The 26,727-nt window shown below is 31.4% G+C and overlaps 1 protein-coding gene across 2 annotated transcripts; it reads left to right on the top strand.

Moving 5' to 3' along the window:
- Positions 1–69: 69 nt before the first annotated feature.
- LOC148622774 (drebrin-like protein B) lies at positions 70–19,712 on the top strand. 2 transcript variants are annotated; one of them, XM_088572971.1, is made up of 13 exons: positions 70–212; positions 2,198–2,253; positions 2,983–3,095; positions 4,254–4,328; positions 5,787–5,927; positions 6,246–6,323; positions 7,605–7,691; positions 11,646–11,765; positions 12,406–12,486; positions 13,884–13,990; positions 14,362–14,693; positions 17,498–17,695; positions 18,696–19,712. In XM_088572971.1, exons 1-13 carry the CDS (start codon positions 130–132, stop codon positions 18,833–18,835), a joined length of 1,611 nt encoding a protein of 536 aa, XP_088429097.1. In that variant the 5' UTR covers positions 70–129; the 3' UTR covers positions 18,836–19,712. The 2 variants fall into 2 exon arrangements, with proteins under 2 accessions (XP_088429097.1, XP_088429098.1); XM_088572972.1 differs by lacking the exon at positions 7,605–7,691.
- Positions 19,713–26,727: the final 7,015 nt, after the last annotated feature.

Here is a 26,727-nt window from a genome sequence, read left to right as displayed (position 1 = left end):
ATTTCTTTTCCCGAATTGTCAGAAATTGAGAAAAAAATTTTTTTATAGGCAATCAAGCAAAGCCTTAAACCACTTCCTTCTTGTAACACAGAATTTGTGACGTAGTACGCAAGCACCTGCAAAGGGAGGATGGCGATTGATTTGCGGAAAAACAAAGACGCCTTGTTGCAGGCTTACAACGACGTTGTCAGCGATAAAAACGAAACTGATTGGTAAATATTTAATATAAACAGAAACAGTCAACACCAAACGTATAGTAGATCTGCTACAGTGTTAGCAACATGAAATTTATCCTTGTCGGCATCGTAAAAGACTTCCGCATGATTCATCCACATAATGGATCGCAAAATCTGTTTAATTAAGTAATCGGCGAAGTTGCATTAATATGACAATAATTACCTGTGAAAGTTATATAGTTAAATTTAAGACTCACTTCCTTTGAATGTTTAAGTTGAAACTTTTCAGTGAAAGAAGATGTATATTGCTACACATACAGTCAATGGATTTGCTTATTTTGTCTCGGCTTCATTACATGTTTCCTATCACTTTGGTGCGAAAACATATTATTTTGAATGGAAATTTGTAGGTAGTTAGAACATGATATGTAGTTGTGCAAATACCAGGAATTTATGATCCACTGAATTTTGTAGGATTTTTACACTTTTGAACTTTGGAATGGCGGAGACATACATTTTGTAAGCTAGAACAAGCTTTGATTTTAATTGAATGTTTTACTTAAAAAGCATTACAACAAAAGCTTTCCTTTGTCAAAAAAATTAAGTGTAAGTGTAAAAATTTACCATCTTCATTTAAAAAAGACATCAATTACTAGTTATTTCTTAAACTCATCAATTTGTGTAAATAGTAAGTGTAAAAAGTATATTGTTATATTATCTTTAATAAATTTGAATAGATTGGCTTATGTGTTGCTTTTTTTATTTAATGTGTATGATACATTGATATTGTTAATCCTTCAATGTACACTTATGTATACATAACTGTCATAAGGTGATATGGAAAGGAAATATTGGATTGACATGAACTGAATTGAATTAATTATGATTTTCAAAGATAGAAGTTATTCCTTATCTTCTTCATGTAATAAAGATGGTAAAACGCAGGGTTGGATCCAAGGTCTGGCATGCCAGACACGGGCCTCCCCACAAAATTGGGATAATTTTTTTTCTCATGATATCATTATTTTTCATAAATTATACCCTGACAAATTTTCTTGCCTGGGTTAGCTCTGGCTTTAAATCTATTTATATATGTGTGTATGTACATCACTCCTTACATGACATCACAGATCTGCCCCTGAAATGATGGGTAGATCTAACTTTGGAGCTCTAGGGCAAATTCAACAGAACAGCCAGGAAACACCTGCATATACATGTATACTGATTAATTTATAAAAAATCCTTGTAAACCTATATATAAATTGAAGCTAGGAAATAGAATAACTAATTTTTTTTTCCAAATTTCTGAATTTGTCATTTAATTAGAAAATGTGAATCAAATTGATACTCCACTTCTTACCAATTATATATTTATTTACTAGTGGAGACCATTTGTCACTTTCTTGAAGTGAAATACTTGTGGGGGAAGAATGGTTATTCACTACACAACGAGTAAATGATTAACTAACATAAACATATACTACTGTTTTATCCACAGAAATGTTGAATTAATATTAAGTAGAGCTTTAAGTTTCACAATTTTGTCTGTCATACTTTCGTACATATCTGCTAAATCATGTAGCAAAAGCAGGGATTTAAATTTAGTTTCAAGAGTATAAGATCATGGAAATCAGAGATCCACCTGAGGAAAACCAAAAGATCTCAATGTGTCATTGAACATCCATGACTAAGGTCAGAAAATGAGAGTCCATGACCTTGGACGGTTGGACCAATACTAATTTGAACCCTATTTTTCCAACTCAATAATGTTTGTTTTTGGAAATTTAATTCCCCTCTTTATTTTTCAGAGTGGGAGATCTCATTTTTATTAAACTGTTCAGCAGCATTCACATGTTTAGTGTACTTTACTGATAAGTGTTTCTTATATTCAATAAAAACTTTAAATGTTTGTAATGTAGTAACCTGTTCTTATTGAGAAAAAAAGTAATAAATTGGGACAATAGTTTAAAAATTGGTATGTTTACATGAAGGTCATTCAATCGCTCTTGTATTTTGTGCAGGGCAGTGTTTGGATATGAAGCTCAGACTTCAGTTCTTAAAGTAGTAGAATCAGGAGGTAAGTGTTTATCCACTACACATTTTTTTAAAATAAAATTTTTTAAAAATTACAGGTGTGTCACAGATGTCACTTTAACATGCTATTCCATAATAAGCATACCTGTACATTGTTATGCTATATATCTGTATTGTAATTTGACTATTTTTGAGTCAAGGCAGCACTTCAATGTTATTAGTATTAAATTCAGAAGTTTCAAGGCGAATTAAACAAGTATGACTCCAATTAATTATACATGCTCTTCTGAAGAGCAGAGGAAACAGTTTAAAAGCATTGTCACTGGTTGTTATGATTGCTAGTTATTTTTGTATAAAAAACCTACAAATTTATTTTAGAGTACTTACATGATTTGTATTTCTCATGGTTATATTAATACCGGTTACATTTTCTTGTTGTCTTTCTGTTGTTGCATAAGGCAATATTAATTGTGGTTATATCTTAGTAAAACTTCGATAATAGTATTTCTAATGTTTCTGAAGATAAGGATCACAGAAATGGTTATAATGAAGTGGTAGAATTATTCCATTTCTAACTTTGAAGATGCTTTAAAGAAGTTTCTTACCTGATTCAAAGCAAGTGGTTTTATTTTTGGATATTTTCAACTGTTTGTTTGTTATTTGTCTTTGAAATTAGAGATAATTTTAGTATCTTGATACTTTTTTATGTATAATATTTCGCATCCTGTACTTAAAATGTAATTTTAGACATATTTTGTTTTGTTTGACTTAGATGGAGGTATTGAGGAGATGGCAGACAGTCTCAATGGATCAAGGATAATGTATGCTTACTGCAAAGTATTAGACCCCAACACAAATCTACCAAAATATGTCTTAATTAACTGGGTTAGTATTACATGTGCTTTAGAGTCAGGAAGTAAAGATAAGTAGCTCTTAAAAATAAAAAAAAAGTAAGGAGATGTAATATGATAAACTGATATCCTGCACTGATATAGATAGTTTACTGGTTTAGGTGATGTAGGATTACAGTTATACTCCAGGCTATTTGTTCTTGTTTATATATTAATTCATCACTTTTTGGTGCCAGTTATGTTTGCTGAAGGGTCAACAAATACTGAATGATTGATTTAGAACATGTATAATTTTTTTTCTTATTGATAAAAATTACAAGGTGTGTAATGATAAACACCAACCACACATTGTAGAACTAGTATAGTGATTAATTAGTGTTCTTACATCATAACCATCCAAAGTGTATTTTCAGGTTTATCCAGTAACAAAAAAATACATCCAAGGCTAGAATTACTTAATTGAAGTAGATACTTGTCTTTTTTTTGTGAAAAGTTGAAATAATTTCTTACTCCTTCATCAATATGGTAACTTATATTATACATACTAGACCAAAAAGGATTTAATGGTTTTTTTTAGTAATATCTGGTACATGTACTCAGTATCTCTTTATTTTCATTTGTTTGGTCATTAAAGAGAACATTTGATTACTTTGTCCCATGGAAGAGATACAAGTATATATATTTGTGGTAGCCCAACAACATAAAGTATGATATAGGATTATTAGCTGTTTTAACAAACACCATATCAGGCAATGTATGTACTGACACAGTAACTTATAATGTTGATCTCTCAAGAGTTGCAGGTTATAGGTAGATAGACAGTTAATTTGTTGTTATTGCAGTAGCTGTACAGTTACTCCATCAGTAAGAGTAAGACTTTAATGAACTGTGAAATACATAATGAATATTACATGTCATAATCTGTATTACATGCTGTATCAATTGAAAACCCCAATATCACCCTGAGGGCCACCAGCCTGGGGTTGAAATAGGTTAAGGATTCAAATAGCTTGTGATACAGATATTGACATATCATGTTTATTTGTATTATATATTTCAAGTGTATCCTGAGGAGGGGTGAGATATAGGGTAAACAATAATATCATTTGTAATGCACATACAAAAAATACCGGTATACTTTTTATCTAATTGTATGATATGTTGAAATAAATGAGATGATATGAATTTTTAGCAAGGAGAAGCAGCCCCGGAATCCATGAAGTTCAAATGTGCTAATCATTTACCTGATGTGCAGAAATTTTTTAGGGTAAGATGTATTATCTGTGTAAAGGAAAATGCATACTAAGTATATTATAAACATGGTAGAGTCTGTTATAATTATACGAAAGTTCTTTTATATACCTATACTGTATCAGTGAAAGTCAAAAGAAATGTTTTTAATATTTATGATAAGTCTGGCTTCATAAACAATTTATGGACAACTTTGTTTTGTAACATTTTTTATCTAAGCCAGTGTTTAAAACTGCATCGGACTACTACTGTGTGGTGATTAAAATTCCATTTTACGTATTTTCAATTTTCTACAGATTTCATGGGAGAAACCAATTGTCCTTCAGCCTATGTTGTATTCTAACTATTTCTCCACTCTATGGTAAAGGTTAGATTGTAACATGCTTACTAAAGCTTCCATGTTAAAATCTAAATTTTATGATTTATGGTGGAAAAACAATTGAAACAAGTAGTACTTGAACGAGAATAAATATTCATGTCAATACAACACTATTAGGATGGTAATTATTGTTCAGTAACAAATTTGATTTAAAAATAGCTGTTACTTTTCAAGTAATAAGTAGACATTTGTTGCAAATACAATGAAAATACTGAATTTTATTGAATTAGTGTGACACTACTACATGCATTCAGAACTGTCATTTTGCTCCAAATTACCCCCAGAGTTGTCTTTGAGTAAGTAGCCTATTGGCATCAGAGAAACAATGTTATTTTACATTGTTTCATCATTAATCTTCAGTAAAAAAGATTTCAGTATGAAAGCACTAGGAAAATATATTATTTTCAACAAATGTCTTCAAAAGTGTGAATAAGTCTATGATTAACGTTTTAACAAGTACCAGCTATACAAGTGCCATTTTTAGCTCATTTGGCGTCTGTCGTCGTCATTGTCTGTCGTCATCTTTAACAAATCTTCATACATCTTCTCCTTTGAAACTATGAAATGGATTTGGATGAAACCTAATATTATTATTTCTTAGAGTATCCTGCTCAAAATAAACGTTTGGAATTTTGACTGGTGAAAAAACATGCCGGCTGTTACTGAAAATGGAACATAGGGGTCAGACAGCAGTTTTTTGCATATATTTCCAAAACCGTTATGGTTTAACCAAATTCTGACATGGGGTAAAAGTGTTCACCATGAGGAGATTTATCTGTGATGTAATTTTGGGAAAAATCTGTTGACCCATGTTGGAGTTATTGCTCTTTGTGGACGTTTTTTTGCTGTTTTTGATGTTATTACTTCAAAAATTTTCTCCTCAGAAACCACTAAACAGAATTCAATGAAAGTTGCTATTACTGTTTGAAGGGTATCCTAAACAAAATGACCATTTAGATTTTTTTGATCAATGAAAAAAACAAGCAGATTTTTGCATTTATCTCCAAAATTGTTAGGCTTATCCTTAGATTAAGTTATCTAATGTGCATCAACATATATATATACAGCTACTGATACATTTCTTTTTATTGACAGGGTATTCATGTAGTGGTAAATGCCAGAACAGATGAAGATGTTGATATAGATGATATCTCCAAAAAGGTTGCCAAATCATCTGGAGCAAATTACAGCATCCACAAAGAAAAACCTAAAAAAGATGATTCACCAGCTCCAGTAGTAAGTACTGATTACACAGGTGATGTATAGTTATCTGTCATTTCCATGTCTGCCAACTTACATGATTTAGGTTTGTTTTGCAAGATTTTGACCTCTTGTCCTGCTATCTTGATCTAATAAAAATGGTCTATAAAACCCTGAATTCAAACCTCAAAATTTATGTTTCAATATCATCTCTCATAATTTATTATCTTTTTTTCTGCATTTCCAAATTTGCTAATTTCCAAAATCTTGGCTTTAAAACTGTCGTTATTCTGAATCATCTTGTCAAACCTTGATTCTGTCTTGGTTCTGATATACATAAACTGTAATTTTCAGGGTTCAGTTTATCAAAGAACTGTAGCAGCAAGAGATATCAACACAAAGCAAAGAGATAAATTCTGGGCACAAAAAGAGGTAATATTTCTCATTTGAGGTTTCTTCCTTCACTACCAATACAACACAATGTCTGATTCAAAGTATTGGATTTTTTCTAAAACTGTATAATTATAGATGGTTTTGACCATGAATAATCGATTGTGTTTGTTGAAGCTTTATTCTGATCATTTTTTTATTGTTCTTTAGAAAAGAAATTCTATCACTAAAGATAACTAGTTTAAATATTTTGTAAACAATTTTGTTGACATTTTTTATTTTTTTTTATTGCCAAATCTGATTTTTTTATCAATTAAAAACTTACTTGAACTTCCATGAATTATTCAATGTATTAAAATTTAAATGTTTTAACACAGTAGCTTTAAGTTAGTATTGAGCTGATAGCTCAGTACAAATTAGAATTTTTCTAATCATCTTTAAATTTACAGTATATACTTTTAAAAGAAATCTCCTGTCCACACCCTTACACACATAAACCCCAACCATATATCATATACCATCTCAGTCTTATATTTGTCGTATATTTGTTAATCAATTAAAATTTCAATTGTCTGTTCCGAAAAAGGGCAATAATTGGTTATTTCAGCAACAGATAAATATAATGTTAATCTAGAATTCATTTTGTTGTCTTTTATTTATGTTAGTTACATGATTTTGGTTTGAACCTAGATAATAAGAATAGACATTTTTTGATAGTTTACCTTTTTTTAAAGGAATAAATCCTTCACAAAAAAAAAATAACTAGCTCTAAAATTTGATGGTTTCTTAAAATCTTTACAGTAATAACATCCCATGTTATAAGTTTTGGGTCTGTGTGTCCATCATTGTGTCACAGCATTTTGTCCCTGATACAGTGCCTATTTTTTAACGATTTCTTTTTAACTTTGGTGAATAGTTAGTAGCAAAAAAACCTATGATGGGATTTAATTTTCACAAAGACCAATCAAGGAGGACCACATTTTTTTGAAGGGTGACAAATATCTTTAGTGAACATTGGAAAAAAGTTATCCGAAAACTTATGGTACATGAAAATAATTTTTATTTCAACTTCATTTAATTATAATTTAATTTTTTCTTTGTTCATGAAAACATTTATCAAAAAGCAAAATAGTTAAAACAAATCTGCATAAACATGTTTACAGTACCTAGATGCTGAGTTTTCATTCACTGACAATTTATTTCCCCTTTCTGAACAGCAATTAATTGAATATTTAATTGTTGTCATATGCAGTCTTATTAGAAAGGTTATGGTAAGTACACCGGTATTTTAAGTAAGAATTCATGTTGAATTTATCCTGAAAGAAAGAAGAGGAGCAAAGAATAGAAGAAGAGAAGAAACAAGCTGCTTTAGCTAAAAAGAAACTAGAACAAGAGCGAAGGGAAAGGGAGGTAATCTTTGGTGTGACTTAATGTACTTCATGGCTTATAGATATTACTAATTGCATGGCTTGTTTCTCTAACATCTTTGGTGTGGATGTATACTTTGTGGTTGTTATTATCTGACACAAAAAAATTGCCTGTTAACTTTCAGATATGACAGAATAGCTTTTACAATAAATTTGTTCCAAGCCTTTGTGGATAGTGTATTTTGAGAAACACACACAAAAAATATCTAAAGCTACCGTGATGCCATTTAGCATCTGTCATATTGTTTGCTTATTTTTGTGGACAGCTTGTCAAATAAGACAAGATCTATTAAAATGAATAATTTGATGCAAAATTTTAGACAGAGATAATTTTATCTGAGGTAAACAGATTAACTTCTGTTATCATTAAAGAATTCTTTTTGAAAAGACACTGAATAAAAATAAAAGCATTTTATTCTATACCTCAAATTTTTGCTGTAGCATTTCATTAAATGACTAGAATTTAGTTAAAAAAGCATTTTAAACTGATAGTCCAAAAGTGTTGCAGCTAGATATAATGTAAGTGGCTTTAACCCCACTTTTGACAACCATTTGTTGCTACTAGTGGTAACATGCATACCTATTGTTATATGAGTTTAGGTGATTGTATTTATTTAAAGACTGTAGTAATTAACATCATTATCTAGGAAAGCAAATTATTTGACTTTTACAGCAAGTTGATTTGAATATTTTTTTGACATACGGTTTTGAAGTTGAATTGCAGACCTGTAAATTATAATTTCATTGATTTAAAACAGTAATACTTTGAGCTAAATTTGAAATGTACTTTAAATTACCTTGCATAAATTTTTCCCCAAGACTATTGTATGATTTTAAATTATTGATATGGAATTTCACATCTCTCTAAACTTAAAAAAAATATATAAAACTTGTTCATTTGATAAATTTTCAATGCATTTCAGGAGAATTTCATTAAGTTGTCTTCATTCAAGTATACCTAGTATGATACTAGAGAGGTACTTATATGTAGCCAAAATGTTTTGTTTTTACCATCTGTCCATCGTCTTATTCTTCCATCTGTCTAAATCCTTGTACTGATTTTTAACAAACATGGTACAAACTTAACCTTTATTGATATCTTGAACTTTCAGGTCAAAGGTTAATGTTGCATTTTTTACACTGTTTAGAATTGAAGTAGTAGCCAACAGCAAGACATGTACACAATTTGTATTTAATTGAAGCTGATTGATATGTGTTTAACCTAAGCAGCAGTGTTTCAGCTATATGTGGACGATGAAATGGATGAAAAAATGAACATGAAATGATGAGGAAATGAAAAATGGGATAAGACACAAAGATGATGGGGTCGACATATTTTGATTCTCACTTGAAGTAGGGAGAGGTGGGTAGGGTCTGGCAATTTAGCCTTCTGTAGCAAGGTGGAGGCTAGTACTCCGGTCGAAATACAACAGCAGGGTTGTTTAACGTTAACAAACGTGGCATTTTTCCCAACACTGTGCACTACTATGGTTTGCGATCAGGTTTTCTGTATTATGGCCTGAGGACTCCAGTTGTAGGATGCCAGAGGCACCCTATTCAACCACCTCAGGCACACAACCTAGATGTTCTGTAGACTGAGCACCCTGGCCAGGGGACAGAGTTCTAAGCTCTATTAAGTCATCTTCTACAACAAGCTTAGCGCTGTTGTGGGTTTATTCTTCTGACACCCAGACCAGTACAGGGTAATTAAAGCAATAGCCAACAGTAAGCCACGTACGAAATGTGAATTTTTTTGTAACTCTAAGTCATATTTGATGAAGCAACAACTGATATATCAAAACATTCTAAATAGTACATGTACCTGTATTTGAATATAGAATTATCAAATATATAATTATATATCAACATTGGTTTATCTGTGTTACCCATGTAACTACCAGTACTTACACCTGCAAAATATATGTATAAAAACTTACTTATTTTGCTGAAATTTGCTGGTTAGTTAAACCATCATAAAGTAGAAAGAAAAAAAGAATTAAATTTCATATATTGCCTATGTCTATTTCTGAATTTTTGCTTATCAATAGCCTTGTAATTCAACATAAGATGTTAAGATTTTATTGTAAAATTCCATTTAAATCTTCAGCCTAAAGGTAATTTCAGGACAAGTTAATGTTGTTATTGTGATCTTTATCATTCGGGAAATATGTGGACTATAGCCAAAGAAACTACAAGAAATAAATACATGATTTTCATATTAGATTGTCTATGTTACTTATGAGGTAATTAAGTACCAATCCACATTAAATTCAGACAATTTCTGTGTTAGAGGTAATCAGAGGTGTAGAAAAGCTCACTGAAGTAACATTTTATCAGTCTACATACGCTATGTTTTATATGTTACAAAAGTCATTCCTGTATGCTGATCTCAACTATTGAGAAAACCATACATGTGTCTCCCACTTAAATCAACCAAAGCAAAATTGATAACTCTTGTAAGATTCCAAGTTCTTATACAGTGACTACTGAATGACATACTAAGACTGGTCTATTGCTATTTCTGGATTAGAAATAAAAGAAAATTTGGTGGATTTTGACATTCATTAATCAACATCTGTCTGTTGTTAATAAAGAATACTTTGTCTTGTTGCTCCTAGTTTCAGTCTGTTTTTTTTTTCACAATATTTCTTTGTAAATTTCAGAGGCTTTTCATGTATATTTTAATACTTCATTATTCACAACATGTTTTTCTCTTTTTAGTAGTACATTAGAAATAATTTTTTTTCTCTCACTATTTGAGTGATCATTTTTTTTAACTCAAAGGTTCTTTTTTGAGTTATGAAAGTATTCAATGAATGAACTTCATTTTTTTTTATATCAGTTTAAGTGAGGCAGTGCTTTCAATTGATGGCATCAGTTCTTATAGTTTTGCAAAACTTTGTTATTTGGGTTTACTTTATAATCAAATACTTTGATAAAAGGTTATATACATCAAGATCGGTTCCCTAACCAACAAAAATCAGAACTCACAGTATTCTAATTATATCTTGGAATGTTATTAGGACCCACCACAAAGTGGCGTACAACCTATAAGTAGTAAGAATTAGGCACGAGGGTAGATCAGCTCAAGATGATGTGTGGGGTACCATGGATAGTGACCTTTGACCTTGAACTTTGATCTCTGTCAAAATAATGATTTTTGCAATAGATTCTTGTCCAGGCTATAACTGTTGTCTTTTGATGTGGCATGAGGGTAGATCTGCTCAAAACGATTTGTAGGTACCATATTAGGTGACCTTTGACCTTAAACTTTGACCTCAGGTTCAAATTAATGATTTTTGCATAACTGTTAGATGTTTTGGTTGTAAAATTGAATGTATTGTGCATGGCTGATGTACAGGATTTTTACCACAGTGGTACCCATAGAGATGGATTTCATTTCAATGATATCTAGTTACATTTGTTTATAGCTACTGTTCATTTAGAAATAGTTTTATATTGAAACTACTTGTTTTGATGTAAATAATTGTAATTTTTTAAGGTTTTGCTTTTTTGTGATTTTAAATTTTATTTAAACATATTAAAAGTATTTAGATGTAAAATCAACTACCAGTCTTTGTGTATCAAACATCAATAGTTGCATTCATATGTTCAGGCAGCATACAAACACATTTGCATAATATGTATGTATATTTTCAGGAATCTTATATCACATTTTTAATAATGCAATTTGACCCTTAGATAAAACAGTTGCAAAATAAAAAGAAGTGAAATGTGACAATGTAGTTAATTTAATTCTCTTTCTTCTTTTTATCTGCATAATATTAGTCTACACATAGGTAATTGGTACTTCACATTGTGCTTATTTATTTTTTTAAATTCATTAATTTTGGAAAATTAATCTTTTATTATAGCCTCTTGATATTACACATTATCTTAAAAAGTTGAATATACGAAAGTGTAAGTGTATTTCTAGAAAAGAGAACAGGAAGAAAGAGACAGACAAATGAATGAAAAAATGAAAGAGATCCATGATCAAAAGATGAGGGAGAGAAGAGCTAGTCAAAGAGATATGGAAGAGGAGAAGAAAAAATGGGTAATATTTTCAATCATTTGCTTTTTTTTTTGTTAATAGATATTTATTGGTCACAGTTTTATGATACATCTACAAATTGTAGGGGTATCCCCAAATTTGAATGAAAAACCTATGAACAGAAACATTCATCATAAACAGTCTTTAAAATCAATTTAAATTTTTTTGCCCAAGACTTTTTTGTAGATATATTATGTTAAATTATTCACTAATTTGCCTGACTCAACATGGAAAATTTAAAGTTTTAAAGAAATACATGCACTTACTACATGTTCTCTGTTCGTTAATACCTGTCAAGAAAAAAAGTAACTTCACTCCACCCCTAGCATTTAATGTAGTATGTCAAAGGCATGAAAATTTGGAACATTTATATCTTAAAACCATTCGGAATGCTAAAATTTAACAGATTTCTGTTGTCGGAATGCTAAGATTTAACAGATTTCCATTGTCGGAATGCTAAGATTTAACAGATTTCCATTGTCGGAATGCTAAGATTTAACAGATTTCCATTGCACAGATAAGGGCACAGTGGAATTACTGAAGACATAGATAACCTATAAAAAAATATTTCTTTTAGTTAAATATTTAGATTTGCCTTCAGTTGACTTACTTTAGAAGTAGATAAGATAATTGTGTTTTACAGGAAGAACAACAGAAGAATCTACAAAATGATGAGGAAGAGAGAAACCTTAGGAGTGAAAGAATAAGGAAAGAAAGAGCTGCTGTAAGATCAACTTGTTCTCATTGTCCAATATATATCTGTTATACAGAGTAGAAGATTTTTTAGATAATCAACACACTATTTTCTGGGGGAAAATTTTAATTATTTACCAGTACAGCACTGAAAGTTTATGTTATCAATATACGTGGTAAATTTCCCTGAATTTGATTTTAGGCCAACTTATATCTTTACAAATGCCTTATTCCTGCATATTGCTAGGCAATTAATCCAGATGTGACTTTTCATTTTCCTGTGGAATGTCACATGTGCCCTGTTGTGACAAGACCATGTTTGTGGATATAAAAGTTTCACCATTTCTGTTCATCTGTCCACCTGTCAAAACTGTTTTTTAAACAGCTTGCAGCATATTTATGAAACTTTGTGGGATGTAATATAACCATATTGAGATGTTCATACTATCAAGAATTTATGTTTGGACAAAAGTTGTAGAAATAATGGCTGTTGAAGTATGTGTTTATTAGTAAAATTAGGTCTCATGTGTTGTCCACAATCCTCCTTAATAATTTGCAGGATTGTTATGAAACTCAACAGGTGTTAAATTACCAAATTGGGGTTGTGCATATTGTCAGGAATTTGTTTTTCAAAAATCAAATTATCGAAATTATGACCGTTGGAACTTCGGCGTTTATTAGCAAAACTTGTTCTCATGTATTGTCTGCAACTCCTCCTTTTAAAAGGACTTGCAGAATTGTTATGAAACTTATTTTAGTATTAAATTATCATACTGGGTTGTTCCTATTGTCAGGAATTTTTTAAAAACAAAAATTGTAGAAGTTGTGACTGTTGGAACTTAGGCATTTTTTAGCAAAATTTGGTCTGATGTGTTGTCTGCAACTCCTCCTTAAAACATGCTATGTTATGAAACTCATTGGAGTGTTAGATTACCATATGGAGATGTACATATTGTAAAGAGTTATTTACATTCTGTTATTGTGTTTTCAACAAAAAATAGTACTGATTTCTGTTTGGAGTTAGGTGTTTCAGAAATAAACCAAACTGTGTGTCAAAAGTGCTTAATCTATCCACAATAAAATTGTGTCCAATATGAATCATGTGTCCACATTGGTCCCCAAATTTTCAGGGTTCAACAAGCTGTGGAGGTATTAGGTCTGTTAGGGGCAATGTCTAGTTTTGAAGATAACAGGGTTATTTACTTTTCTGAATACTTAGTAACTTAAACACAGAGCAATATGTTAAAATTTCACTTTCTGCAGTAAAGATAGACATTTTTTTTGTCTCTACAAGGTGTGTGTACTTTGTGTCAGCATATGGCTTTATTGAGCCATCTTATTACAGATTGGAATTACTTGTAATAAAGAATACTGATAGTCTAAAGAAGAAATAATGGATATTTTAAAAATAAAAGTTACAATTTTTAGGAAGCCTCTAAGTTAACAACAAGTAGTGCTTCAAGTGCAAGGGAAATGTTTAAGAGGAGAGAATCACAGACTGATGATGATTCAAGGAGGGCACCTCCACCCCCAAGGTATATTACTATAATATGAAGTTATTTACATTACATTAGTTTTGTTCAATGTAAATCAAATAAATGTAGAATAATAATTAACTAAACTATTCTATTAACGTTTCTTTCAATTTCATAAAATATATTAAACAAGGGAAGATAATAAAACATGTTTTTTATGTTATGAACCTTTGAGCATGATACCCTCTTGTATATTTAATTAATTTAATTTAAATATGTATAATATCAAACATCGTATATTGATTTGCTTGAATTTACTAATTATTAATTATAACCAAGGGGGATAATTCAGCTTATGGGTTTTGCAAATCAAGGCAAAAGTATTTTTACTTTAATTGATGATTTCATTTCTATTGAATTTTTTTTCTCAGAAAATTAAGAAGTGAGTTTCTGTCACAAGGAGATGAGCAACCACAAACTAGAAAGGCTCCAATTAAGCTACCTACAGATGAAGAAAGGAGTCCTCCACCAACACGTCGTCAGCCTTCTCCACCAAGACGTGAACTATCACCACCCCCAGTCAGAGAACCTTCACCACCACCTCCTCAAAGAGAACCATCGCCACCACCTAGACAGCCATCTCCACCCAGGGAAACATCACCCCCTAGATCATCAGAGCCACATGTCAGAAATCTGTTGGCTGAGGGTGTACCGAAACGTCAAGATTCAGATGATGAACAGGATGTAGATGTGTGGGAAGATGGTAAATCATTTGAATATTAGATTTTGGGTTTTGTATATTTGTTTCAAATACTACTGTTATGCCATTCATTAAATCACTGGTTTATAAGATACTTATAATTTATGGATTAAAGTCCTATACAGTCGAACCTCAATGTGTTTAATTTGGAAAAGTCGAAATCTTGTATGACTCAAACTAATTTGACAGTCCATGCAAAAACCCTCTTACTCCAATACAATTTTATTTATGTTGACTCAAACTAGGATGAATCAAAATCTAGGATAACTTGAGGTTTTCAATCTGTTCCCTAGCTATGTCTTTGAGGTAAATTAACTCTGATGTCTGTTAGTCAACTTATATGTGGGAACATTGATTGCTTTATTACAGACCATGATGGAAGTTGATTTTACAATGTTTACCTTGGCTTGTGTAATTACTCATTGACATCTTTATGGTTTGGTTTGTGTATCTGATTCATACAAAATAGCTCAAGGGTAGTGAAAGAAATGAATTTAATTAATCAAATTTTGGTATTAACACCAACAACAATATTTTGATATCTTGATAAAAATACAAACTTTATTGATAAATGTCATTTACACCAAATAGACGATAGTTACTAGTATATTTCAACAACTACGTTTTTTCTGCTTATGAATCTGAAATTTTATGGTAGTAATGTAGTTAACATGGTTTGACAATATTCCTGATATTGAGTTATTCAGAGCAACATGTTGTACCAATAACATTATTAATGTAGAAAAATAAAAAAGATTTTCCTTACGGCACTTGATGTCACTCAGAATTTTAAAACAACTGATATACAACATGCAAAAATGTATTGGGATATGATAAACAAGAAATAATGAAGTACCCTAATAACTCATTAAAAAAGCAGGAACAATTACCAACCTATATAATTATATCTGTGTTATACTTGACCTTGAAAAAATCAAACCTGGGATAACTCTAATAGTTTTTGCCTGGTTCCTCGGGACTATGACTTATCCTTGTTAGTCTGTATTAGAATTCCCTTCACAGACATGTGGCAAAACATACGAGGGGTACAATTTAACCTGATACATGTAGGTTAACATATAAACAAATCCTATGGTCTTTTCTTTGCAACCAAATGTGTCAGTAATAGTTCCACTTCTCAAACTTTGACCTAAAAGATGCCTAGTCATGGCCATTGTATGTCATCAATTATTGTAAATGTATTAATTCTCAATTACATCACTCTATGCAAAAAAATGTTTTTTAATTGATAAATTTCAAATCATTTAAAATAGTAACTGAAAATAATCAAACTTAAGACAGCTATCGTAGTAGGATTAATTACATTTGACAGGCTGTAATTGCAAGGGCATTAATATCGTTGTTTTCTTCATAAGGACCTAGTCAGTAATAAGTGATTTAAAAAAGAAATAGTACATTGTGCATTCTATCTTTCTAAAACAAAGAAACTGCATGTAATAGTTTTGATTTCAGAAAAATCTTCGTTCATATTTGTCACCACTTGCATCTATTAATATTTAGTTAAAATCTTGACTCAAAAAGATTATACATCATTGTTTCTCCAAAAAAGATGGTGCACCTAGATATCTAGATACAAATATTTAGTTCTTCATACTTTGTAAAAAATTATTCCAAATCATTTTCCAAATATACAGAAGAACATGTTTTCAAAATGCTGAAATTTTTTATCAACAACATATTTGTCTAGAGTGGTGGACACATTTTTCAACAAATAGTTGGCATTCCAATTAGAACAAATTGTGCTCCTGTACTTACTAACCTATTCCTTCACTCTTATGAGGCCGACTTTATAGCGGATCTGATGGAAGAAGGAACATTGTTTAGCTAGATCCTTTAATCTCAGTTTCTGTGATACAGATGACATGTTATTGTTAAACAATCCTAGTTTCGGGGATTTGATACATCGCATCTACCCCAAAGAACTCGAGTTAAGGATAATACAGACATAGCCTCATATCTTGACTTTCACTTAGAGATGATGGTAAAGGAAAACTATTGACCAAACTTTACGACAAATGTGATAACTTTTCATTCAGAATTGTCAAGTTCTCTTTCATCTGTGGCAACATCCCTTCAGCACCTGCGTATGGAGTTTTCACATCACAACTCATATGTTTTGCCAGAGCTTGCTGTAACTACGCAGACTTTTTGTATTTTGCTAGATTCTTACAATTGTAACAGAGTTACAAGATTGAAGTCATCACTACAGAAGTTTTATGGTCGTCATCATGAACTCGTGGATTGTTACGGTGTATCCATCTGCACCATGAAAACTGATTTGTTCAACATATCATAGTTTTCCTTTCCTCTTCCATCTACCCCGAACTTGACTTTTTATGAGGAATTTGGTGGGTGTTTCTAGAAAAGCAGAGGATGCTTACCCTACCGGTGCTCTTGGTCCATACTCCTAGTTTTTAGTGAAGTCTGAATTGTTCATTTACTTTTGTTACTTTGTATGTATGATTTTAGTTACTTAGTCTTTATTTATAATACAATTTTGTTCTATTTTTAATAGCTATGTTAAAATATCTTTTGTTCAAAGGTTTCCAAATCAGTCAGATATATAACTGATTCATTAGATATTTTAATGGCATAATTGAAGCATTTTGTGAGAACTTTTTGTTAACACATAGAAAGTTGCCACAAGTTCGTTAATAGATCAGTGAAGATTATTAGTAAAGCTTGGATTTTACAAAAGATCATACAATTTGTTGTCCAAAAAATTAAACTGTCATCTTAGTAATGCTATAAGTCATTCTTGAACAATGTTTTATGGTTTATGTTAGAACCAGAAACAAAGATACCTACTGTACAACATGAAGAACCAGTCCAATATGATGAACAAAATTATAACCAGGAACCAGTGCAGTATGATGAACAAAACTATCAGCAGGAAGATGAACAACAGGCAGTTGACCAACAACCATACAGTGGAGAACAGCAGGGTACAGTAACAGTCCGAGCTCTGTATGATTATCAAGCAGGTGAGAATGACTTTGGGCATAAAATCATTATTTTGGAACTTGTCCCTTGCATTGTTTAATAACAAGCTCTTTTGAGTAAATGATGTTAGTTTTCAAGAATTATACAAAAAAAAAGATAAGCTTCTCTGTGTTTGCTTCTACATAAACTTCTACCTTGCTCTTTATAGAAATTTATCATATAAATCTATAGTATATTTTGTACATAACTATATCTTTATCCTAATTTATTTTTTGGTGTTTTTTTTGGTTTTATAGATGACATATAGTTCAGGCACAAGTTTTAAGTGTTAAAAATATGTATAATGGCAGCATGATATGAGTTAACTCCCTTACTTTATTTGTACTGAGAGCATGTTATTTTTAATACAAGTAATGTATTGGATCACTGCAAATGCATAGCTATAAAAAGCTGTAAAATTTTCAATAATTCACACTGTGAAATTAATACAGTAATTTCACTCTCGAACTTTCCCCTGCCAAAATGTCACAAAACATGTTGAAATAGCTATAAATAATTGAGAAAATCTATATAATAAATAGGTTATCATGAATAAACATAATATAATCACTCGTGCCAAGAATGCATTAAGATTTAACTCGTTGTGTAACAAGTTCTGCACACTCATTAAATCTAGGGTTTCTTTGACACTTGTGATCATATTTTGGTTATTAACTCTTTCCAATTAATTATCCTATTATTAATTAAAATAAAGCTGTCCAGTATGTTTAAGGGAATTGCAATAAAAGGAACAAAAATTATTGAAAATAGTTTTTAGATAAAACAATATTAAAAATAGGCATTAAAGTTTCACATGGTCTGTTTTCAATACTTATTAAATTTCTTTTAGAAGATGCCATTGTATTCAGTTTTCACAAACATTTTCTGTATTTATTTAGCATGATATGTTTTCATAATATAGAAGTAGAAGAAATTTCTTAATAAAGCATCTTTGATGTATCATATTCAGTGATAGTTGCATCATTTTTTTATTAATTTCAGCTGATGATACAGAAATTAATTTTGATCCAGGAGATATAATTACTAATGTAGAAATGATTGATGAGGGGTGGTGGACAGGGACAGCTCCTGATGGAAAGAGTGGCTTGTTTCCTGCTAATTACGTGGAAGTTGTAGACTAGAGAACTATGTTATATCCCATCTGTTGACCAGATGATATTGTTATCAACACTTTAATTTTTTTCGATTTATTTACATGGATGGAACAATTTGGTGTAACTGAAATGTCTGAGACATATTATCATATCATTATTATTGGTGCTGTGAATGGGCTACTTTGATTTTATACATCTTTTTTCATAATTTCGATATTTTTAAAAGTGAATTTTTTTATACAAGTCTTAATATTACCTATTATCAATAGATTTATTTAATGCTTCAATTAGCTTCATATAGGTATCATAGTAAAAGAAAAAATTCTAATGAAATCAGCTGATATTTTTTATAATTATTTATTGAGCCCCCCCATGGAAACATAGGAGTTGTTTTTTTATATATTGTAGAATGTAAAAAAAGTGTTTTGTGAAGTGTTTTTGATTTTTGACACAATTTATTAAAATGTGATAAAAGAGTTACTTTTACTACATGAGAAGAATATGCTACAGTGATTAACAGTCAAATAACATCCTACAAAAATATTTCATTTAAATACCTTAAAAGGTTACTTATAATTATTTATAAATATACTTAATTTTAAAACTCAAGGAATTTTAGATTGAAAGTATCATCAGTTTTCTTTGTGTATATTAGCTTATCTCACGTCAGCCTTTTATATATGTTTCAAGTTTCCTTTTTCAACATATATATTTTTTGTATAATTTTTGTTATATATGAATGGCTTTGTTGCTAAGCATAACATTACTTTCTATTATAATTATGCAAAAGATATTTGGTGCACAAATATTATTTAGTGCGAAATTTTATATCTTATTTGTTAGTGAAGATGAGAAAATGATTTGACAAAGATTTGAGAGATTTTGTAGATAAAGTTTAAAATGATGTCTTTTTTTATACTTTAATGAATCAATGATGTCTACAGCGTTTTGAATCTATTTGATTATTATTTCCCCAAAAATAAGAGGGAATATAAATTTTTAAAAAACCACCTGCAGGGAGTGTGTTCCATCATCCTGCATAGGAGATCAAAATCCTGTTTTAAAAATCTAAATTGTAGAAAAAAAATGAATTCAGGTTAATGTCATTTAAAATCTGAATTTCACATTTTACATTACCCAAGGTAAAACAGCTTACTTTCAGCAGGATTCCTGTGCCTCTGTGAGAATTGGAAGTTTTTTTAACAATCTGGAATTGACCTTGAATTTCAAATAGCTTGAAAAAGCCTAGAAATTCATATCATAATGTCTAAGAGTTTAATTCTTATCATTTCCACTTGTTTATGGAGAGAAAATTTTTGATACCAACATCCATCTAGAAAAACAAATCAAATAGCCTTTAAAAGTCCCGGAAAACCCTTGGATTTTCTGTACTGATATTGATTGGAAACCTATTTATATTATTTACTGTTTTTATACCTGACATGTGATGGGTTTACAGATTCAGATTCAGATTCAATATTATATTTCAATCTCACCACATACAAACATACATATTTTAAAACTACACGGAACGAATAATACATTAACATTGTAAACAGCAATCTAAAACAATTTATGAGAGACTGTTGAAAGACATAAGTATATTCTGTATACCCCCGGTACAAACTATATATATTACAATCATAAGATAGATCTAGGCTTTCTTTGGGACTCATGATCATATTTATTCTTTAAAATTTTTATTTCTTTAAAATTAACATGTAAAACTATATAAGACTATTTCTTCCTGATAAAGTATTGCTACAGGTTTTGGAAGGTATATTAGTCATATTTTCAATATTTATAAAAATGATAAATTAAAATGATCATTTAAATGTGTTGCATCATTTAGCATAAGTTTACAACACACTCCAATAGTTGATTAGAAATTCAGGCAATAAAATAATTTAAAAAGGTATATGTCCTTATAAAAAAAACAGTCTTGATGTTTTGTAGCAGAAAAACCTCTGCCTCTACTGTCTAAACTGCAGATATCTCACACTTAGTTTCAAGGATTATAACGTGTGCTTAGACACCTACTATTTCATTAGCAAAGGGCTTGGTAGTTTTTGATTCTTCAAGATCAAGTTACCTTGTGTTGCGGGTTCATCACAGGAACTTCCCGACTGTTCCTGAACACTGCACAAAAACATAGTCCAAATGTAATTCCTTTTATATCATTCAATACCTCTTTTATAACCAGTAAATATGTTTCTGGCAATTATTCAGTTCATTGATATTCTATTATTTCTACAAATAAAATTAAGATCATATCTTCAAATCAACTGAAGATTTGAGGGACTTCTGTTTTGCCTTGAAAGATATTTAGTAATAAATTTACATTTAGGGAATTTGTTTCTTGCAGTAATGTGTCTAGAAGCATTAAATGTGTTGAGCATGTTCCATTTACCTCACATATAAGAAGTGAAGAGCACTGATTTTAACCAAGTAACATTGGTGGGAAAAATGAAATTGATCGAAAGGTTTAGTTTATGAAAATCTTATGTTCATCTAGGATATAATTTTGAAGCTGAAATTGGTTTAATTTGGGAATAATTACAATGTAGGATAAATACTCTTATTATTATAGTTCTTTTGATGTGAAAGCAAATTAACTTTTGGATATGTTTAAAAATTTGGGAAAAAGGTGAAATGGAATAAAATTTGTTAATGTGTGTGAAGTTCAATATTGTTTAACTAATGATTCCATTTTATACTTCGGGAATCCATTTCATATTATTAAAAACAGTTCTAAATAATATGAAAAATGCCAATGTATGATCTGAGTTTTATTTTACATCATGTAATATTTATATTTTTGTTAATGCTACAATTTTTACAAGAAACCATAACCTCCAGTGCTAATAGCACTTAATTTTAATTTGCATAGGATACTTTTGACTTCACAAGGGCAGTTATTTCTAATACTATATATATATTAGGTGTCTCACATCCACAGTTCGTCCTCTTGTAGAGCCGGTAAGAATCATTTTATTATTTGAAATTTATTATGGTTTCTAAAAACATGTAGTAGGCTTAAAACTTATGAAAAATCATTTTCCATCTAAGGAATATGATCTTCCTTTTTCTTTTTATACCACTGCAAAATAAATTGCAGTCGTATATTGGTATGGTACTGTCGTCCGTAGACATTCGTTTTTCATGCAATTACTTGAGTATTAGTTGGTTGATCTTTATAAAATTTTATAACAAGGTTTCAAACCACAAAAGAAAGGTTGGTAATGCTTTTTGGGGTTATTGCCCCGTCTGTTTTCAGAATTGGGATGAAAAAGGGATCTTAAGCATTTTATGGAATTTTCTATATTACTCCAATAAAAGCATAAGAATGTCTGATATTGTTCAACAATATTCTTTACCACATTATGGTCAGATTTTGATTGATTTTTGGGGAAGAGACTTGAACTTTTCAGAAATTATGGGCTACAAATGGGGGCAAGCAACATGCATTTTCCAGACAATAAGTTTACTCTCAGTGAATGTATTACAAGGTGCCATACCACAAAGGGGAGACTGGGATTGATTTTTGAGATTGTGATATGAGCCAAGTAAGAATAATAGGGACCAGAAGCAAGAATTTTTTCTTATTTCTTGACGATAGCTTGTTTATTTCTGGTCTAATTTTGAAAATCCTTGCCTATGTTTTTTAATAAGATTTTAGATAAATTTTATGGTTTTTAGTTGTAAGGGTCTAACGGGGACCACCCCCAAAACGGATTTTTTTGTTTTTGGTTCGGTTTTTAAATATTATTTAACTGGATTTTATACGAAAATCCCACCCTAAATACAAGAGCTTTGAGAAGTATGCATATACCAAATTAAACCTATCATTTACTGTTTTTGAGGTGAGGTACAAAGTGATCAATGAATGCACTGTAAGCAGACCTTTATACTTAAATTGAATTTAAAATTTTGTGAAATATTGTGTCCATAATGAACTGTAAGCCCTTGTGTTTAGTGTTTCAAAAGTCCACACTTGCCTCCAGCCACCGAATTTTAACGGGTTGCGGTCGTATCATGCTGCGCTCGGTGAAGCTTTTATTATATGTTATACAACTGCAAAAAGTTTGTACTCATAATAGTACGGCACTGACATCTGTGTCATCGTTGTCCCGAAGACTTGGTATTTGTGTGATAACTTGAATATTAGTTGATTGATCTTTATAAATTTTTACAAGGTTTCAAAGAATGGTATTAATTTTTTGGATTATGGCCCTAACTGTTTTGGAATTAGGGGCCAATATCAAGCATTTCATAGAATTTAACTAAATAACTCAATGAAAGCAAACGATGGTTTATAATATTATTTTCCTTTATTCTATACTGCAAATGTCAGACTGGATTTGGGGTCAAGACTATAACTAAGGAATGGGGAATCGAAAAAAAGGGACACAGGCAAGCATTTTCTTGATGTCGGGATTATAACTTGACTATAAGTAAAATGATCTCTTTGGAATTGTAACCCAAGGTACCATTTCATCGAAGGAAGGCTTGGATTGGTTTTAGGGATTGTGATTTGAACATGAAGCTTGAATGGTGTGTCCATACTTGCCGTAGTTCTTAAGGGTTTGACTTCTGCAGTCGTATCAAGCTGACCATGCGAAGCATTTTATTAAATATACCTTGGAATCAGTCGTTTTACCCATGTTTGCCTTGTAGTGATGATCATTACATGAATTAAAAGTTTCTATTGATTATGGTCAGCATGATAGTTGCTAAAAAGGCAAACAAAAATGTCGTGCTTTTCCTTTCAAGTATATTAACTTTAACAAGGAGTTATCCCACAACTTTGAGCAAAGTGAGACCAATGTTGGCCTTAAAAGAATAACTTCATCGATTGATTTTTTATCAATATGGGTAATTTCATTTTGTAAAAGCTTGAAACTGAAAAAGGACGTTTTGTTCTAGAGCAATAAATTCAATAAGGAGTTGTCTAACAACTTCGACCCAGTGTGATCTTGTGTAGAGCTCTTCAAGCAGTTTCATTTCGTACTTAAACTGGGCAATAAGGTTACAGCTTGTTAAAATATTTTTTTTAATTGAGGTTAACTACGGAGAGCAAAAGAGTCCAACAGCCCTGGAACAACAATGCAAGACTTTGTTTAAGACTTTCCATGCCATGGAACTCAATTCAAATGGAGATATTGAAGTTTTTCGATAAGTTGTTGAGTCGTATGTAGCTCAAAGTCATTTTGTAGTATCAAAACAACCTTTGAAAGAAACATGACACACGAGCTCAGCAACGTGTCACAAATACTTCTACTGACATTGAATGTTATTATGACAGGAAGATCCTCAATCAACATTGCTATTCTTTGTTACAGTTCTCTATACTGTCAGATTTAAAGGGTACACCTACAACCTATAGATACAAGGACAATCCAACAGCAACTTTAAAGTATGCCACCAACCGTACACTTGTAATACTACGCAAAGCAAGTGTATGTGTTACAACCAGTTATTATCGAGCAGTCACCACAGGTACAAACTGAAGCAGCAACAAAGCTTCTTGAACAGGTTGATATTACACAAAACATGATTTAAGAGAGGCTCAACTGAAAATAGGAACAGCCCTAATAGTAAACTATGATGATATATTTAGTAAAGGAGGTCATGATATATGCCATATTAACCAAGTTAAACATCAGATTGACTTGACTGTTCCCTCATCATGTAAACAGACGTACCGGAGGATACTGCCATCCGTGTATGATGAGGTCAGGACTCACTTACGCAACTTTTGGACATCAGAGTAATTCGTCTTCCTTTTCTCCTTTCTTATCCAACTTAGTATTGGTCAAGAACAAGAATGGATCGTTGAAAATTTGCGATGATTTACGTCAGCTTAACCTACAGACTGTGCCGACAACGCTTTACCCTTAATTGAGGAGTTACTTGACTGTTGTTCAAGGAGCAAGTTCTTCTCAGTAGTTGATATGAAGAGTGGGTACCATCAGTTTGAAATTTTGTTTGTTTGTCGGTTATTACCGTAGATTTATTGAATCATACAGCAGGATCAGCAAACATTGAACAGACTTACCATCAAAAAGAAAACCGAGATGTTTTGATGTTTGTAACATTATTGATTGGGCAAAAATACAGTTGAGGGATACAGACAGAAGAATATAGAACAAAGACTGATGATGACGATAAATACTAGCTTGTATTACCTTGAATGTAAAGACAGTGCTACAGATATGGGACACCCTGGCAAGGACAGAACAATATCTTTAGATTTTATTGACCAAGAATACATAAAAACGTTGAGACATCGATACAAGAATGTGACAGATGTGTAAGGAGGAAGTCCTTTACGAACCAGAGAGCACCATTAGTCAACATCACTACTATGTCCCCTCTGGAATTAGTAAGAATAATCAATGAAACAAAGGTTATAGCGGTAATCAAAAGAATGCAATCCAGGGACAAAGACAAGACATGGAAAACAGACATACACAACAAAGAACATAAAGTAACTAAAATCATTCATACAAAGTAACAAAAGCAAATGAGCAACTCGGACTCCACTAAAAACTGGGAGCATGGACCAGGTGCACCGGTAGGGCAAGCGTCCTCTGCTTTTTTAGAAACACCCGCCGAGTTGCTCATAAAAAGTCGTCCGGGGTAGACAAACGAGGAAAGGAAAACTATGACCCGCTTAATAAATCAGCTTTCATTGTGCACATGAATACACCATAACGATCCACGAGTTCATGATGACAACCATAAAACTTCTGTAGTGATGACTTCAATATTGTAGCAGCATAATCCTGTTCCAGAAGCCTATTTGTTAGAGTTCTAGCGCGATACAAAAAGTCTGCGTAGTTTCGGCAAGCTCTGGCATAACGTATCAGTTGTAATATGAACACTCCAATACGCAGGAGCCGAAGGGATGTTGCCAAAGATGAAAGGAAAGTTGACAATTTTGAATGAAAAGTCATCACGTTTGTTGTAAAGTTTGGTCAATAGTTTTCCTTTACCATCGATTTCTAAGTGTAGGTCAAGATATGAGGCTGACTTCACAGTGTCTGTAGTATCCTTTATCTCAAGTTCTTTGTGGGTAGATGCAATGTATCAAATCTCCGAAATTAGGATTGTTTAAAGATAATACGTCATCTATATAGCAGAAACTGAGATTAAAGGATCTAGCCAAACGATATTCTTTCTTTCTGATCAGATCAGCTATAAAGTCAGCCTCATAAGAGTGAAGGAATAGGTCTGCAAGTAAAGGAGCACAATTTGTTCCCATTGGAATGCCGACCGTTTTTTGAAAAACACGTCCACCACTCTGGACAAATATGTTGTCGATTAAAAATTCCAGCATTTTTTAAACATCTTCCTCTGTATATTTGGAAGATGATTTGGAATTAATTCTTACAAAGTATGAGGAATCGCTACCAAGGACTATATATTTGTATCTAGGTGTACCATCTTTTTTTGGAAAAACAACAATGTATAATGTTTTTAAGTCGGGATTTTAACAAGTATGGGGAATAGAAGTATACAGTGTTGAAAAATCATAGGTTTTAATGCTACTATATTCAGATAATAGTCTGACTGATTGTCTCCAAAAGATCTTTCGAATTTTTCAGGATCAACATTGAATTAATACCACTACGGGAGTAACAAGTGTTGTGGTAGGACTGCAGACCCTCTTTGACAGTTGTGAGTATAGAAGTTAAAAGTTTTGAAAGAGGTTTGTTGGTACATTTTGCAGATCCAGCTATGAAACATTGTTTGTATGGATTCTTGTGGAGTTTAGGAATCCAGTATATAGACGGTAAATCACAATCATCGTCCTCGGTAGAGAGACCAAAATAGGATAGCACAGATTTATGGTTTTCCACAATCTCTTCTTTGGAGAGTGTGGTAGCAGTATAGGTCTTATCAGTGCTATTATT

Source organism: Perna viridis, chromosome 3, assembly GCF_037379345.1.
Source record: "Perna viridis isolate PV_CMFRI_1.1 ecotype Kerala chromosome 3, ASM3737934v1, whole genome shotgun sequence".
NCBI lineage: Eukaryota > Metazoa > Mollusca > Bivalvia > Mytilida > Mytilidae > Perna > Perna viridis.
This window is presented reverse-complemented; position numbering and strand designations above follow the sequence as displayed.